This window comes from Monodelphis domestica, chromosome 1, assembly GCF_027887165.1.
Source record: "Monodelphis domestica isolate mMonDom1 chromosome 1, mMonDom1.pri, whole genome shotgun sequence".
NCBI classification, from domain to species: domain Eukaryota; kingdom Metazoa; phylum Chordata; class Mammalia; order Didelphimorphia; family Didelphidae; genus Monodelphis; species Monodelphis domestica.
In genome coordinates, this window is record NC_077227.1 from 522,680,676 (window position 1) to 522,697,483 (window position 16,808).

Genomic DNA, 16,808 nt, shown 5'->3' on the forward strand with positions numbered 1-16,808 from the left:
AAATTTCCCCAGTCCAAACTACACAGGAAGAGATGAGATCAAAATGAGCCCAAGGGTGAATGAATGCGTGTTCATCCATTTCTGAGCTTTTAAGTCTGGTGGGCAGGCTTTCTGTCCTTAAGGGTCTTGGTTGCTAATATATTTCAAAGAGGCAGTGTGGTAAAATGAGTAATGTTCTGGACTCAAGAGTCAGGAAACCCTGGGTTCAAAAACCACTTCTGATACTCCTTACTTTGTGGACCAGTCTTTTAACCTCTCTGAGCCTTAGGTTCTTCAACTGTAAATGCCTATAGTGCCTACTTCACAGAATGGTTGTAGGGTACAAATAGTGTGATGTATTATAAAGTACTTTGCAAAGTTTAAAACCTATAAAAGCCTCCTGACTGAGCAAATGGCTTAACCTTTTGATGGCCCCAGGCAGTTATCTATCTATGGCTATAAAATTGCAAAAGCATGCTGAACCTCTGTTTACCTGTTTCCACAACCATAAAACAAGAATAATAATAGTACTTATCTATCAGAGTTGTTGTGAAGATCAAATGAGATAGTATTTGTAAAGCACTTAGCACAGTGCCTGGCACATAGCAGGCATTTAAATGTTTCAATGATTAAGTAAATCATTCTAGTCAATCTGAATCTGAATGAGAAGGAAATTCTTACAAGTTCTCTAAACCTGTAGAATCACAGTCTTGATCTAAAAAAAGGGAAGCAATTTATTTTTATTATTATTATTTAGAAAGCTAGAAAAGTAATTTGATCCTCTTGTAAATCTAGATTTGATATCTCCTTTGAGTTTAGCTCTTGGTAATACGGTCCAATGGTTCATGAGGAACATGTTGGATCTATTTATCTACTCTCAAATGAAAATACCCAGGAATACTAGGTAACTAACCTACTCCCACCATTGTACAACATGTCTATGATGTTCATGAAAAACACAGATGAAGAGAGAGGTTGGCACTCTCTTTCTGTGCCTGGACACGGAATCAGAATTCCTGATAGTGATTTTTTTTCCCCCAACAGTCCCTTAATAACTCAATGTGATGAATTAGAAAAGAATTAACAGTTACCTATAAAATCCTGTGGCAGACAGACTCACTGGTGCCTGGTAGGCAGCATTGACCTGAGGGGGAGGAAATGATGAAGACAGTTATGGGGATATTACCTACCCTACTTCTAACTTTGGAGAGAATTCTTGAAAGACAGCTAGATCTGCTATTCTAAGCTATAATTGGCTATTCTCCCAGTCACTGGAGCTTCAAACCTCAATCATCATTGCTTCTTCTCTCTTCATGTCACCAAGTCCTGCTGAGTTTTCCTTTATAATGTTTCTTTTCTTAAAAAAAAATTTTGTTTGTTACATTAAAGTTCTCAGGTAACTCTCTTCCTCCTACCTATCCCTGCACTAGAGAAAGGCATCATTTGACAAAAAGATATGTGTATGTATAAACTATTTGTCTTGCTTTCTCCAATTTATCAGTTCTTTCTCTGGAGCTACAATTATTCTTTCCAGTTTTGCAACCACCAGTCTAATTCAGGTTATCATCACCTCAAACCTAAATCTGTCTCTCTCTGGATGCCCTCCATTGCTCCCAATTCTACCCTTAGGCCTCAGCAGAACAAAGTAAAATTTTTGCTATGAGACGGTCTTTCAAATGCTGGAGAAATTTCATTGTATCTCCCCTCCCTGAAGCCCATATCCAAGTCTTCTCTTCTCCAAACTAAAACTATTCAGTTCCCTCAATGTGGCATGATCCTCAGTGCCCTTACACAATTTTGGTCACCAATTTGTTGCCTTTGTTATTGGGGGTAGCCTTGGGTGCAACTCACTGAGGAAGGGAATTCCTCGTGAGGAAACTCTTTTTACCAATGCAGATCAGAAACTTCTCTCATGTGTATAGTCTTAGGGAAAAGACAAGGACACTGAAAGTGAAGTGACTTGCCCAAGGTCATGTAGCCTCACTCCTTAAACCCTCCTACTCCCTCCCAGAACCCTATCTGTGTCGCAGATTGCTGTCAATTATATTTCTCATAAGGAATTAGCTTATTAACTTAATAAAGATAAACAATGAAAATAGGAGATCCATAGCTGGAAGAGATCTCAGAGTTCCATCTAGACCAAACTCTTCCTTTGACAAATGAGGAAAATGGAGACTAGGGATTAAGTGATTTATTTACAGATAATAATGCTTATTAATAATCCCATATCAATGCAGATATACATAGTGTTGAACTGGGTGTATCTGCATCAGTATAGAGCTAATCTTGGTCAATGTATCAAAGCTCCTCACTGAAGAACTGGTCCAAGGGATGATTTGGGGGGGGGGCAACAAAACTCACAAAGTCTGTCTATAAAGGCAAAGAGAAAGGTATAATCTGCACCAGTGGATAGAGCTCCCAAACCCAGGAAATCACTGGTGCTGAGTATTTTGTACTATAAAAATGGGCAGGCCCTAAATTTCACTTTGTTTATCTTTAATAAATGCAGACTTACCCAATCTTTCCAGGAACCATTGGGGTTTTTCTTTTTGAAGGGCTCCAGTCTTTGTAAAATGGTTTTACAAGCTTCCTAAAAGAAAAAAAAAAACACATGGAAACCATGCCCCACAAACATATTGATCATTGATTCCAGGACCATAAGCTTATGGCTTGAAAGGACCTTAAAGGTCTCCAGATTAGACCCCTTCATTTTACATTGAGGAATCTGAGGCAAACAGAGGCAAAGTGATTTACCTAGGGTCCCCCAGTTAGCTAGTGTCTGAGCCTACATTTGAACTTGAGTCATCCTGACTCCAAGTCTAGCTCCTCTTCAACTATCCCCATAGTCTTCTGAAATGTTAGTTTGGGCCATCAAAAGAAAATCAGAAAATGATCTTTGATCAACCCTGTCTCCATAATGGTAAATAAGCATCACTTTCTGCCCCTTCTCCTGTACCACTTCCCAGAAGATACAGAAATGCCCCAAAATCCTGGGATTCAGGCTGAGGTTGCCTGAAGAATTGAGGCGATCACTGACTCTCTCTAGTTAAATATCTGTACTATAAGGACCTTAGCTGAAGGGGACACTACACAGAAGAGAGGCTAAGAGAGTGGGTATTACTCAGAAATGTGTCATTTTGATTCTTCAATTATTGCCAGAGGAACCTTTGGTATATTTTCAAAAATACAGATTTCATTGCTGTCTATGCAAGGAGACAGTTAAGACTATATATTAGCTCCTCATTTCAGTCAGTTCTCTAAGAACTGACATCACCTCTCTTGACCTGACCATCTCACTTTCTCTCCACTATCCTGTCCTGCCACTTCCCTATCTTTAGCCTTGCCAGCTAAATGCTGAAATGGTCATGGAAGCAATTATGTGCCTTGTGGTTCTTCCCATGCCCTTGAGTCTGGAAGAAAAGGATCCTCCAGAGAAACAGGAATAGTGGGTGACCAAATAGCCTTAGCAGAACACTGCCACAGACATCCCAGGAAGACTGCTCTAGACTGGATCAATAAGCCAGCCCAGAGACCTCTAGGGTCCCATATGATCCTTACATAGACAGCCTGTCCATTGATGTCAGCACTGACAGAGGCAGCTGTTGGAGAGGTGTTGGGCACCGTACTGGTGCTTGTTTCACTGATGTAAATCTTAGAGGTGGGAATCTTCAAGGCTTTGCTGGCCACCTGTAAAATGAAGAGTACATGGCTATATATTTATTTTTAGAAAGCATTGCTAACGATGCCTAAAATCATAGAATCATCTAATTTTATTGGCATGGTGAAAGAATTTAAAAATAACCTAGTCCAGTTGCCCATCCCATACCTCTGACACCTCTGGGGTTCATTTTACTGATGTTGCCTCCTTAGAATTCATCCCTCCCCATAAATCTGTCCCCATAAAAAAGCCACCATCACTAGGTCTTATAAATGGGTCATTAGATCTTAAGAGTTGGAAAAGACCTTTTTTAGACTGGATTCATGACTTTGTTGGAATTAAAGAATATCCAATGATGAAGCACCTTCTCTAAATACAAAGAGACACTTGCCTCCTCTATATCTCAGAGTTGTAGCAAACTGCAGACTTGTAGAAAATTAGGGTACTGGTAGTTTAAATTACTTAGCAGCCATGATCACACAAACAATAAGTGTGATGACTAGAGTTGCATAGACAATAGGTGTAAGAGTCTAGATTTGAAACAAGGTCTTCCTGACATTCAGGCTAGCTCTCTATTCATTTGTACTTTACTGAGTCTTAAAAGTCCATAGAAATTATTTAATCCAACCCCTTTGTTTATTCAGATGACAAAACTGAGACCTAGAAAAGTAAGATGATTTGTTCAGTCACTGGGCTTCTATTTACTCATCTGCAAAATTAAGGAGATGGATTAAATGATGCCTAAAATCCTTTCTAGCTCTAAATTCTCTGATAATCTGTTAAAGTATACCCCTTGTACATCCACTCATTCTCACCAGGAGAGTAACTGAAATTCATATAACAAAATAAGATGTTGTAAAGAGATTCCTGCCCTCCCCACTCCCATTAAAGCCTTAAAATAACCCCTTGAGTTAGATGCTACATATTTTTCTGTATGGAGGGGGAAGGGAAGAGGGAAATGTCGGCACTTGTGATTTGATCAGTGAGGAAAACCAACAGGGAGGATACTTTCTCTATGAAAACCTAAAATCTGTCTGCAGCTTATAGTGTTAAATAATTACCTGGATGCAGTGAGAGGTTGCCATGGATCACAGTTATAGTATGTGTCAGAGCTGTAATTTAAATGTAGGTATTCTGACCCTCTACTATGACACTATACATCACTATCTCTCAGTACGAATATTATGATCCCCATTTTACAGATGAGGAAACTGAGTCAAAGATTTGAAATGACTTTCCCAAGGTCGTACAGCTAGTTAACATCAGAGGTGGGATTTGAACCCAAGTCTTCTGGAATGCTCAGTCAGGCAATCTATTATATGATGTTGCCTTTCTAGAGGGAACTTGTGCTACGATTTCCCCCACAAAGTATTCTTCTGTTATTGTTGTGCTCCCTTGGGCTGCTTACTTGGATCATCTTGGTGTGAAGGCCTTGGCCCATCTCAGTACCACCGTGGGTGAGAAGAACAGAGCCATCTGTGTACACATGTACCAGAGCTCCAGCCTGTGGGAAGAAGGCAAGACCACATCAGGATCACTACATAGGACCTACTCAGATTCCAGTTTTCTTTACTCTTGGGCTGAAGGTAGTGGTGCCCAACAAAACATTTTCTGCAGAGCACCCATAAGCACTAGAAGGTTAAATACTATGTCCTGAGCCTTCTTTTCTTCAATTTTTACAACTTCTTTCTTATTAATCCCATTCTTCCTCATGGTTCCAGCTATCAGTGCAGATGACCCCATATCCAGGTCCAGTTTCTTCCCTGACCTCCATTTCAGCATCTCCAACACCCTACTGGACATCTCTACCTTGATATCCTGCTGGAACTTCAAACTCAAAATAACCCAGACTGAATCTATCTACTGCTCCTTCTCTCATCTTCCCTGCCTCCAAACTTCCCAACTATCATCAATATCATTCTCCAAGTTCCTTGTGTTAAAAAACTTTTAATTTTGATTCTTCCCTCTCCTTCATTATCTATAGCTAATGTCTCCAAGTCTTGACAATTTATCCCCACAACATCTCATATTTGTCCCTTCTTCTTCCCTTACATTGTCATCATCCTTGTTTGGGCTCTCTCTCATCATCTTTATCTTGGTCTAAGTGATAAGCTCCTAAGTGGTCTCCAAGCCTTTAGTTTTTTCCCTCTCAAATCTTTCACACAGCCAGAAAATAATCTACCTAATGAACAGGACTGACCAAGTTATTCATCTCAAAAATCTTCACTGGCTCCCCTTGGCATTCAGGATAAAATCCTTACCCTGAAATTTAGGATCTTTGAAAATCTGACTTCTAATCCACTTTTCCAGGCTTAGTCATCTTCTCCTTTCATTTTATCTAACTTTCAGCCAGACTGGACCACCAGACATTCCCCAGTTCTGTCCTGCCCATTCAGGCCCCTGTTCATTTCTGTTCCCCATTTCTTCATGCCATCCTACCACTTCCTTCACATCTCTCCCTATTGAAAATCTTCTGTGCTTCCAAGGTTCAGTTCAAGGCCTCTGTCATCTGGAAATCCACCCTTTGTCCCTTAGATAAAATAAAACTCTACTTCCTCATATTTCTTAAGAGTCCTTGGTCTTGGTCATTACATTGCCTTTGCTATTCTGCTTTGTACCTTATTTACAATTTTCATCATGGTATCTCCAATATCTTGCACAATGCTGTTGGCATAACAGACACTTGATAAATGTTGATGGTATCACCAGCTGAAAAAGAGGTACTAAAACCCAGCTCATCAATCATAGACTGCTCTCTCCAATGATCTCTACCACTGACAAAAATAGATATCTCTCCTGAAACAGCTTCTAGAACAATAAAAATGCAGGGATCTTGGTCAATGGAAATGAAAGAGGAGAGACAGGGTATTTAATTACCTGATTCAGAAAGGGAACTGTGAAGCTGATTCCAAACTTGGTAGGGATTATACACAACCCTCTCTTCTTCCAACAATTCTCCCTGAAAAAAAGAGAGTGACATTTCTCCAAAGACCCTATCTACTTGTGTGGGCCTTAACTCTTTATATATCTCCCTTATTAGATTATAAGTTCCTTGAGGGCAGGGGTTGTGTTCTCCCTCAACCACATTTTCATTTTCTCATTGTATCTCCCCAAGACTTGGTATGAAATATATTTTGTTGTTAAAAATTCAAATTAGTATAGAAAATTTCAAAGGTTAACTTGACAGAAATGGAAGAACTCAATCACTGTCTTTTCTCCAACTCCAGCTTCTCTATGTAGCAGGTTCTTGTTTTCTCATCCTGTCTTTCCCAGATCTTACTTGTTAAACGTCTCGATCTCATTCCTCCTGGCATGGTACTTTGAGCTTTCCAGGCATTCATCCCAGCACCTGGGCAAAGTGAATCCCTCCAGCTTCTGATTAAAGTGAGTCAGGTCTCCTTCCTTGTACATGTTCAGCCTTCGAACCTATCCCACAAAAGTAGAGAGCTTCTGTATGGTGAGGAGGCACTCAGAGCCTCCAACCCAACCCTAAAACTGTTCATAGAGGCAGGTTAATGTATCCTGAGAAGGTCAACCCAACACTTTAGACAGTGCCGCTAATTTTGGTTCTTACTTCTTCTGCTGGAAGTCTACAAGTCAGGGCAACTTCACTCATCCAATATTCAGCAATGAGCATTCCCTGGGGCCCTCCAAAGCCCCTGAAGGCTGTGTTGGAAGACAGGTTGGTCTTGCAGAGTCGGCCAATACCCCGGATGTTGGGGATCTTATAGCAGTTGTCCATATGAAATAAAGCCCTCTCCATGATCTAAAGAAAAGGAGGTCCAAAAAGGAACAAATAATCCATCATTTTCACTTGGCTGTCTCAAAAGATTTATCCTCTCTAGTTTCAAGACAAATATCCCAGGCTTTAGATATGAGGAATTCTAATTTCTTCAATGGCTTTCAGTTTACTGATCATGAAATTATAGGATGATAGATCAAGAGCTCAAAGCAATCTTAGAGGCCATCAAGTCCAACTCCTTCATTTTACAGATGAGGAAATTGAGACTGACAAAAGTTAAGTGATTTGCCTCAGATTATATGGCTGGTACTGAGGAAGGATTTGAATTCTGTATTTCATGACTCAAGGTCAAAGCCTCTATCTACTTCATCTTAGTAGATGATATATGGAGAATTAATGTGGCTAAAAAATAATCACCCCATGGCCAACCTGGTAACCTAAGTTTAACTAGCTGGTATTCAACAGACATTCTGTCTGTCTCAAGGTCAATAATTAAAGCCTTTACAGCTCATTAAGCTTGTCCCAACTTGTGTTCTCCAGGGACAGCCTTCAAGAACCTTTAGTCATTTGCATTTTAGGTTGAGGGATTTTAGTAGAACCTGAACAGAGTTACATCATCCTATCTGTGCCCATTCAACTTCTTAAAAAAAACTGCCCAATTTCATCTGGCGCCAACTAGTCTTACATGCAAATATTTAACAGTAGTGCTCATTTCCTTATTCTTCTCTATCCTCTGCTCCTCCACTTATCCACCCACCCACAGACATAAGGTTTTGACTAATTCTTAAATTCTCCAGCCAGATCTATGGCCTCTATGCTTACTTACTATCTATTCATGCTGTGGTCATAATAAGATAAACCTCCAAACTAAGTTGGAAGAATAAAAAAAAAAAACATAATATCCCTCAGGACTATTTCCTCTGAGTTCAGTTCACTTAACAGTTGTCAATTAGCCACCATATTATCAATGTTGACTTGCTGGTGTCTCAAAAACCAAGTCATGCCCAAGGTCTCTAGAATCAGTCAAGGACAGATAATTCTACAGTTCAAGCCATGTAGTGTGGGAGGCCCACTCCCATACTTCTTATGCTCAGAAACATTTTGCTAAGCAATATTCACTTTTAAATTTGCATTTGGGAGGGAGTGGGAGGTGGGATTTGGAGAAGTTGGTGGCCTGTGGATACCAGGATCTTACTTACACTCTGAGAGAGATCTAAAGTATTTCCTGCATTGCTGTAGTGTTCAACCTCTAGTGCCACAATCTTCCCAGTCTTCATGAAGCCAACCTAATTGCAAAAAAGACCTTTTTAGCCAGAGTACTTTTCCAATACTCCACCTCTCCATCCATTCCTTTCTCACCCCTCTCTCTTGCCTCACAGAAGAAAAACAAAGGGAATAAGTATGAAGGATATAACAAGGAACCTAATTGCAGGTACTTCCTTCAGGAAGAAAAAAACCACTTTTTTTAAAGTTAGGGTTCTGGAGGAAGCTAACCTTGATTTCACTATCCTGAATATACCCCTACTCATTCATTGTTCCAGAAGAATATGAGTAAACTTGTTGAGACCAGGAGATTGTTTTAGTTTGCTCTTTTTTTTTTTAATCTTCAGCACTTGGCATGGTGATTTCCATATAGTAGACACTCAATAAAATATACTCATTGAGTGGAAATGAATTGTTTCTTACTTGGAAGGGAGGGAAAAGGAGAAGCAGAAGAGTAGAAAGATGGTGAAATAAAGAAAGAAGGATTAGGAAAAAGAAGAGAGAAGAGAAAGCGATCAAAGTATGATTTAATGCTTCACAATAGATTTCAGTAGAATAGAAGGGTGTCAAATTCAATCCACTAATAAGAGAAGAATACACTATGCTAATCCAGTTCCATCAGTATGTGGCATTTAGGTAAAGGTTTCAATCTATGGATAAATGCTCTTCTGAGCATACAAACATGAATGAAATAGGGATGGTAATGGCAGGATACATTGGATCTGATGTCATACCACTGTCTTTGTGGCATTCAGTCACCAAGCAACCACAACTAAACTTTTTGTGGATGTGGTGCTCTATCCTTTTCAAATACATTCATACCCTTCAGTATTTTAACCTTATAATACTCTCTAAGGTGGTTATTATTCTCCCCATTTTTCAGATGAGGAAACGAAGGTATGGTATGTGCTTATGGTCATGCAGCTGGCATGTAAGCACCTTGACAGCATAGACCAATTCATTTTTGCCTTTGTGTCCTCACAACCTGGCATGGCACTTGATGCCTAGCAGGGTCCTAATAAATGTTTATTGAGTTGAATTAAAGTAGATTGTGAAAGAGAGATGATTGAAAATCAAGTCATCTCATTGCTAGTCTAGAACTAAAGCTACTAGAACTATAAGGAGGGCAAGATGATCTAGGCTTATCCCCAGGGCACTAAAATTTAGAGGCTGCTAGTAGCACCTACTTAAAAGCATAGAAACAACTCATCTTAGCAGTTAATCAGCAATTATAATTAAGATAAAAAGCTACCAAATGACATGTTATCCTCTCTCTCCACATCTTTATTGATTCTCTATCACCAATACAATATACAGGGGGTTCGATCTCTGATATTCACAGCTATATGACACTATCCAGGGATCTTTTCCTACCAACTGAACTTTTCTTTAAAAGTTAAAGTCGGGACATAGTTCTTGTGGCTCCCCATGGAATTGTTTTGTGAAGTTTTGCTCTAGACTCCAAAATGGCTAGTTACAGTTCTAATTCATGGTTCATCATGCTTCCTCACTCTCATATGGGGAAAACCTGATCTAATTCATACATCTAAACTTCTTTCTTCCAATTATATGACTGGTCAGCATGGCTGAACATGACTTTGTTCCTTTAAATCTGATACCTTATATCTGGCTAAAAAGGGATGTCTTCCACCAGTTATCAACATGTCTTCATCTCGATCCAGCATGCAACGAACAGGGCGACCAGTCCTGGGAGACAGATCATTTTCTTTATAGACATACCAAGTCTTTCCAGGAACACATCCTAGAAATTAGCTTTCAAATAGCAGCAGGAAGCCTCCCTTTCACCCGCCCCAAAATTCAACCTCTTGACTTTAGAACTTACTTGTATGCAGCCAGAGCAACTGCTGTAGACAGTACTGTGCTTCTTGTCTCCTTCCCTCCAAAACCTCCTCCCATTCTCTTCACTCGAACAACAATGCGATTTTCTGGTACGCCCAAGACTTTGGCAACAAAACTCTAGAATGAAAATGAGAGTATGCTTCAGTGTTAGCATCCCCATGTAAGGCACTATGTTCAGGATTATGTCAGTTCTAATGGTGTCGCCTGCAGCAGTTCCAGTGATAACAAAGTGTTAAGACTGTAGGAAGAAATTCAGAAATTTCTATAGTTGAACACACCTTGCACTGGCACCCAGCTCTAGTGCAGTAGACCAAGCCTGAGCTGTTTTGTACTTCATGGGATGTCAGCAAATCTCAGCAAGCATAGGGGAGCATTTATTTCAAATTAATATGCCACACGCTAATTGCAGACAGAGAATTCTGCCAAAGAGTTTATTTATGTAGAGATAAGTGAAATAAAAAAAAATGTTTCTTCATTTCAAATAGGACTTTCTTTTTTCTTTCTTTTTGTTTATTCTTTCATTCATTTGTTCCTTCCTTCCTTCCCTGCTTCCTTCTTCCCTTTTTCCTTCCTCCCTCATTTTTTCTTTCCTTCTTTCTTTCCTTCTTTCTTTCTTTCTTATTCTTTCTTTCTTTTTTTCCTTTCTTTCCACCTTCCTTCCCTTTTTCCTTCCTTCCATTCTTCCTTTCTTTTTTCTTTCTACTTTTCTTTCTCTCTCTATTCTATATCTGTGTCTCTGTGTCAGTGTCTCTGTTTCTCTCTTTCTCTAACAGGATCTCCTGATCTTGCCCAGGCTGAAAGTACAGCAATCATTTATGGGCCTAACCCCATTTGCCAATCAGCATGGAAACTTTGAACTGTTCTGTTTATGATTTACACTGGTTTATCACTCCCTATGGTAGCCTGACTCTCCACTCTTTGCCCTCATATTGATGCTGAACTTTGAGGCAGCACTTGATCTACCAGCTTTAAACCTATGTAGTCCATAACTCCCTAACTCAAATAACTCACCAGCCTCAGCTGCCCTGCTTTGCAAGTACAATATGTCTGACTAGGGTGTGTTGGGGCCAGGTCCTAGAGCTTTTAAACTTTCAGAATGAACCTTTACATTTTTAGAAATTCCAAAAGCTATAAATCAGAGCTTGATTTATTGTTTTGTTGTTTGTAAAGATCTAAGAAAGTGATAGAGAAAATGTTAATAATGCAGATTAAATGTAAAAGTGTATCCGGTGTACCTTTCTTTGATCTGGAAAGGCAGTTGTTAAATATTTACCAGCAAAGCTCTGGGTATTCATCCCTAAATCTGGTCACACTATAGCTACTATTCACCAGAAAGAGATTGAACTCAAAATATCACAGTCTGGAACGCCTTTGCCCTCTACAACAGAGTCAGCATGTGGTTATTCAACTTGAAAGCCACCATTAGAAAGGCTCACTGGCACCTAAGGAAGTTCATTTTATTTTTAGATAGCTCTGGCTACGAAGAAATCTGTCCAGACATCAAGTCTAAATTGGCTTCATTGTAATGTCTACCAATTGTTCCTGGCTCTGCCCTGGGCCAACTAAAACAAATTGAATCTCCCTTCCCCAGTGCAGTCCTTCAATTATTTAAAGATACAATATTCACCATTCACAGCCTCCCCAACTTCTCCCCACCGCAGTCTTCTCTTCTATAAGTTAAACACTATCTCACTCTGCTCAGACCCAGCTTTTTCAGTTGATCCTTAGATGGCACAAATTCAAATCTTTTTTACTATTCTTCCTGGCAGGGAGGTGGCACTCCTGAGTTCAAATCTGGCATAAGACATTAGCTATGTGACCCTGGGCAAGTTACTTAACCCTGTTTGCCTCAGTTTCCTCTTCTTTAAAATGAGCTGGAAAAGGAATTTGAAAACTACTCCAGTATCTTTGATAAGAAAATTCCAAATGAGGTCAGGAAGAACCAGATGCAACTGAAAATTATTGAACCACAACTATCCTACTTGCCCTCTGCTGATATTTTCCAGCTAATAATGGTCTTCCTAACATGTGGTACCCCGAATTTACAGAACACAGAGGGAAATCACCTCATTATTCTTGGACACAATGCAATATAAAAACTTTATCCAAAGAAAAAGGAGATATTTGTTTAAGATGAAGTACAAACATTAAAATGAAGAGCATCCAAGTGTCAGAGATAGTAGATGTTAGAGGAACCTTGCACATAACCTAGTCACAACATTTCATTTTTTAGACATGGAAACTGATGGAGAAATTATCTGCCCCACAGGCACAAAAAGAATAAATGGCAAAACTAGGACAAGAACCTAAGTGTAAAGGGAAGGTACTGTGGACTTATCTTCCTGAATTCAAATCCAGCCTCAGACACATACTAACTTGGTGACCCTGGGTAGTTTACTTAATTCTGTTCAACTCAACTTTCTTATCTATAAAATGAGCTGGAGAAGAAAATGGCAAACCACTCCATTATCTTTGTCAAGAAATCCCCAAATGGGGCCATGAAGAGTAAGATGCAATTGAGCAATAAAAAAGCAAAGGCAAGGCCATTTCACTATTTGTGTGTTTCATTTTCCTCTTCATTAAAATGAGAAGAGAGGATTTGATGACCTCCAAGGTCCCTTTCATCTCTAAATTGTTGGTGCTCTGATTTTTAGTTCAGTTTTGCCTCTCTATAACTTGTGTATTTCTGTCGAATTTCCTTTTCTAGCCCATTAAGTTGAGTCCTCTGTTTACCTGAGTCTTCATTGTGTTCTGGGTAGACACAAAGAGCTCCATCTCTCCTTCTTCACCCTTGGGGACAGCAATGGTGCAGTGAGTCTCTAAGTAGAAGTGTTCTTGTCCACCAATATATAGCTCTCCTGGAAAAGTCACAGAAAACTGAATGTTAGTAATTGCAAAGGATAATAGGAGGAGGAAGTATGGTTCACACATTCCTTTTGGAGAATGGCTACAAGAAAATCAGAAAAAGATCTTGGGTTCAAAGCAGACCAAGAGTTAAAAATGAAGCAGTGATGATTTCAAGTCAAGGCAATTTAACAAGTATTAGTAAGCTTCTACTATGTGCCAGGTGATGTGTTATGCACCTAGAAATACTATAAGAGAAGGCAGAAAAGGAATCCCTCCTTTCAAGGAGCTCCCAGTCTAATTGAAGAGGCAGTTGTTAAATTTACACTGTGAGCAGGTCTTGATTTATTATTTTCTTTCTTGTATAGACCTAAGAAGGTGATGGAAAAATATTAATAATGCAGATTAAAATTTAAAAATGTGTTGGTGTATTTTTTTCACTGTTGAGATGGTTTTTAAACATTTACCAGCATACTGCTCAAGCCTCTGGAGTTGATTGAATAGGGAGGTAACATGGTCAGCCTTCCTCTTTAGGAAAATCAATTTGCCAGCTGGGTAGAAGATAGACTCATAAAGTAATATTTTAAAAATAAAAAAGAATGTGTATACTGATACTACAGTCATTGCTGATAGTTGTTCAGCCACTTCAGTTGTACTTGACACTTTCTGACCCCATTCAGGGTTTTCTTGGTAAAGGCACTGGAGTGGTTAACCATCTCCTTCTCCAACTCTTTTCACAAAGAAAACTGAAGCAACAGAGTTAAGTGACTTACCCAGATTCACACAGCTAGGAACTGTCTGAGACCAGATTTAAACTCAGGAAGATGTCTTCCTGTTTCTAGTCCCAGCACTCTATCCACTGCCCCACCTAACTGCCCCCTTTGCTAACAGAAGGGAAATCAACAAAAATTATTAAAAGCTATTCATCAAATGACCCGAGTTCTACTTCCTACACCAAATATAGCTATGTAAACTTGGCCCAAATGTTTCCTCTTTCAGAATCTTTTTCCCTCCTTATCCTTATCAAAAGAAGGAAAATCCCCTTTATCTGCAACATTCAGCAATCCCATGACATATGAAGAAAGTGGCTTTTCTCCTTTTTAAAAAAATGAGATTATAGAGCTTGAAAAAAGTGAAAACTAATGGATACTTAGTCATTTATACTAGTATGACAGATCTAGAAAACAAGTGGAATAAGATCTCAAATAGAAAGGCACCTCAGAGGCCATCTAATCCAAATCCCTTCATTTTACATTTGAGAAATAGAGGCCCAGGGAGGTTAAGTGATTTAAACAAGGTTGTTGAGGGAGAAACCATCAGAAGAAGAATTTGAATATTGGATCTTGTACTCAGAGTTAGCATTTTTTCTCACTGTACCATGATGCCATCAGAATTTGAAAAGAAAGCAGCATTGTCCAAATGTAAAGGGTTTTATATTCTACCCTCTAGTCTACTACAAACTCTGTCTGTGACCTTCACTAAATTTATAGAATGAGGATCATAATCTCCTCTTTATGCTATATGTCTTTTGGGTGGTTCCAGGAAGATTTATGAACTGGTTTTCAAAGAAGTTAAACATTTTATAAAATTTTATTGGTTATTAGTTGGGAGAAATGAACTCTAACTGCATTAGGAAAGATTTAGGTTAAATGTAGTGAAAATCTGAGTCATTATAAGAATAGTAACTCATTGTAATATATGCCCAAGGTAGGATAATGAATATCAAATTAACCTACAGCATGCCCAAGACTTTAAGCCACCCCAAGGAGGGAGAGAAATTCTAGAGCATGTCACTAAAGAGATGGTTAGTGAATGCATAGGAAAGCAAGCAATGTTCACAAAGTGTCCATACGGCTTCATCACACACATGTAACCCTTTATGGTTGCCAAAGCACTTTCCAAATATTATCTCATTTGAGTCCTGCAAAACCCTTGTGAAATAGATGCTATTATTATTCCCATCTTACAGATGGGGAGCCTCCGGCTGAGAGATTTTAACTGACTTGCCCAGGATCATACAGTTAGTAAGCTTTTGAGGTAGGATTGAACCCAGGTCTTCTTGTCTCTTAATCCATAACTTAATAATAGGTGAGGTCAGAGTAATCTTATTTACTTTTAAAAAGGCTTACCAAACTGGGAATCCTTAGTGTTCATATTGATATGTCTCTTTAAGGCTTATCGAGCAATTTCTATAACAAACTGTGAGGCAAATGTTAGTTTTTTGATACTCAGTTTATAGAGAAGGAACCTGAGATTCAAAGAGAAATGTCATACTTAACTAGTGAGAAATTGGGACAAGATTAAAATCAATTTGACCAATATTCACTACACAATACCCTATGAGGATGGATTGAAGTTACTGGGGAGCATTCATCCAAGAGAAAGGTCTATTTGGGAAAGATGTGCTAACTGTGCTCAAATATTTGAAAAGCTACTGTATGGAAGAAAGATTTGATTTTTTCTGCTTTTGAAAGTTTCAGGGTGAATTTATTCTTTACCCCAGAAACTCTCAAATTCTCATACCTATCCTAAAAATTGATACCCATGAAATGAATGAAAGTCTGATTGGTTGACCAGCAAGATTAGCATTGCCTTATTTGGGGGGACATCATGCCTTTCTTAGTGAAGCTTCACATAATGTTAGCTTTCTTGATTCCTTGGGGTCAATGTCATGCAGGTTCTGCCAAAAATAACTGAATGGAACAGTGGAAAGGGCACTGCCTCAGACACCAGTTGAGGGATCCTGGACAAGTCAAACAACTTTTGTCTGCCTCATTTTCCTCATTTGTAAAATGGGATAATATTAGTACCTACCTCCCAGAGTTGCAAAAATAAAATAATTAATACTGTAAAGCTCTTTGCAAATGCTAGCCATAATAATGGATGTAGCTTAATTTTTTTTTATCAACAGCATCCTTTATGGTTATGGGTCAAGACTAAAGCAAATTTAACATTATCTCAGAATTGGAATTCTGAACATTATAGATCATGCTGTTGGATTTAAACAGAACATCTGAAAAATCTAGAAGCAACTGGATGGGAGAGTGGTAGAGCTAGACTGGAAGTCAGGAAGACTTGAGTTTGAATCTAGTCCCAAACACCTAGCATCTATATGATCCTGGACAAGTCACTTAAACTCTGTCTGCTTCAGTTTCCTCAACTGTAAAATGGAGATAATGATAGCAGCTACCTCACAAAGATGTGTTGAGGATTCATGAAATGCTTGGCAAAGTGTCTGATATATAGAAGGCATTTAATAAATGCTTATTCCCTTCTTTTCCCAACTCCTGCCTTATATATGCATATATGTATATTTATATAAAATATACAGCTTTATAATGACAGATTTGGACTAGTCAATCAACTCTATTCAAGGTATCAATGTCTCTAATATTTAAAAATAATACAAAAAATTGTGGGGTTTTTTACGCAAAATTGTCAATGGCTTCTTCCAAAATGAGA

At 38.8% G+C, this 16,808-nt stretch overlaps 1 protein-coding gene across 1 annotated transcript in view; it reads right to left on the bottom strand.

The window, feature by feature from the left end:
* Positions 1–16,808, bottom strand: part of XDH (xanthine dehydrogenase) — a 71,746-nt gene that overhangs the window by 10,524 nt on the left and 44,414 nt on the right. Inside the window, exons 21-31 of the mRNA XM_056813231.1 lie at positions 13,236–13,360; positions 10,486–10,619; positions 10,262–10,349; positions 8,579–8,665; positions 7,212–7,403; positions 6,918–7,063; positions 6,515–6,596; positions 5,046–5,141; positions 3,538–3,666; positions 2,495–2,569; positions 1,071–1,123 (exon numbers count right to left, since the gene is read on the bottom strand). Coding sequence (XP_056669209.1) covers positions 1,071–1,123; positions 2,495–2,569; positions 3,538–3,666; positions 5,046–5,141; positions 6,515–6,596; positions 6,918–7,063; positions 7,212–7,403; positions 8,579–8,665; positions 10,262–10,349; positions 10,486–10,619; positions 13,236–13,360 — 1,207 coding nt within the window. The remainder of the gene's footprint in view (positions 1–1,070; positions 1,124–2,494; positions 2,570–3,537; positions 3,667–5,045; positions 5,142–6,514; positions 6,597–6,917; positions 7,064–7,211; positions 7,404–8,578; positions 8,666–10,261; positions 10,350–10,485; positions 10,620–13,235; positions 13,361–16,808) is intronic.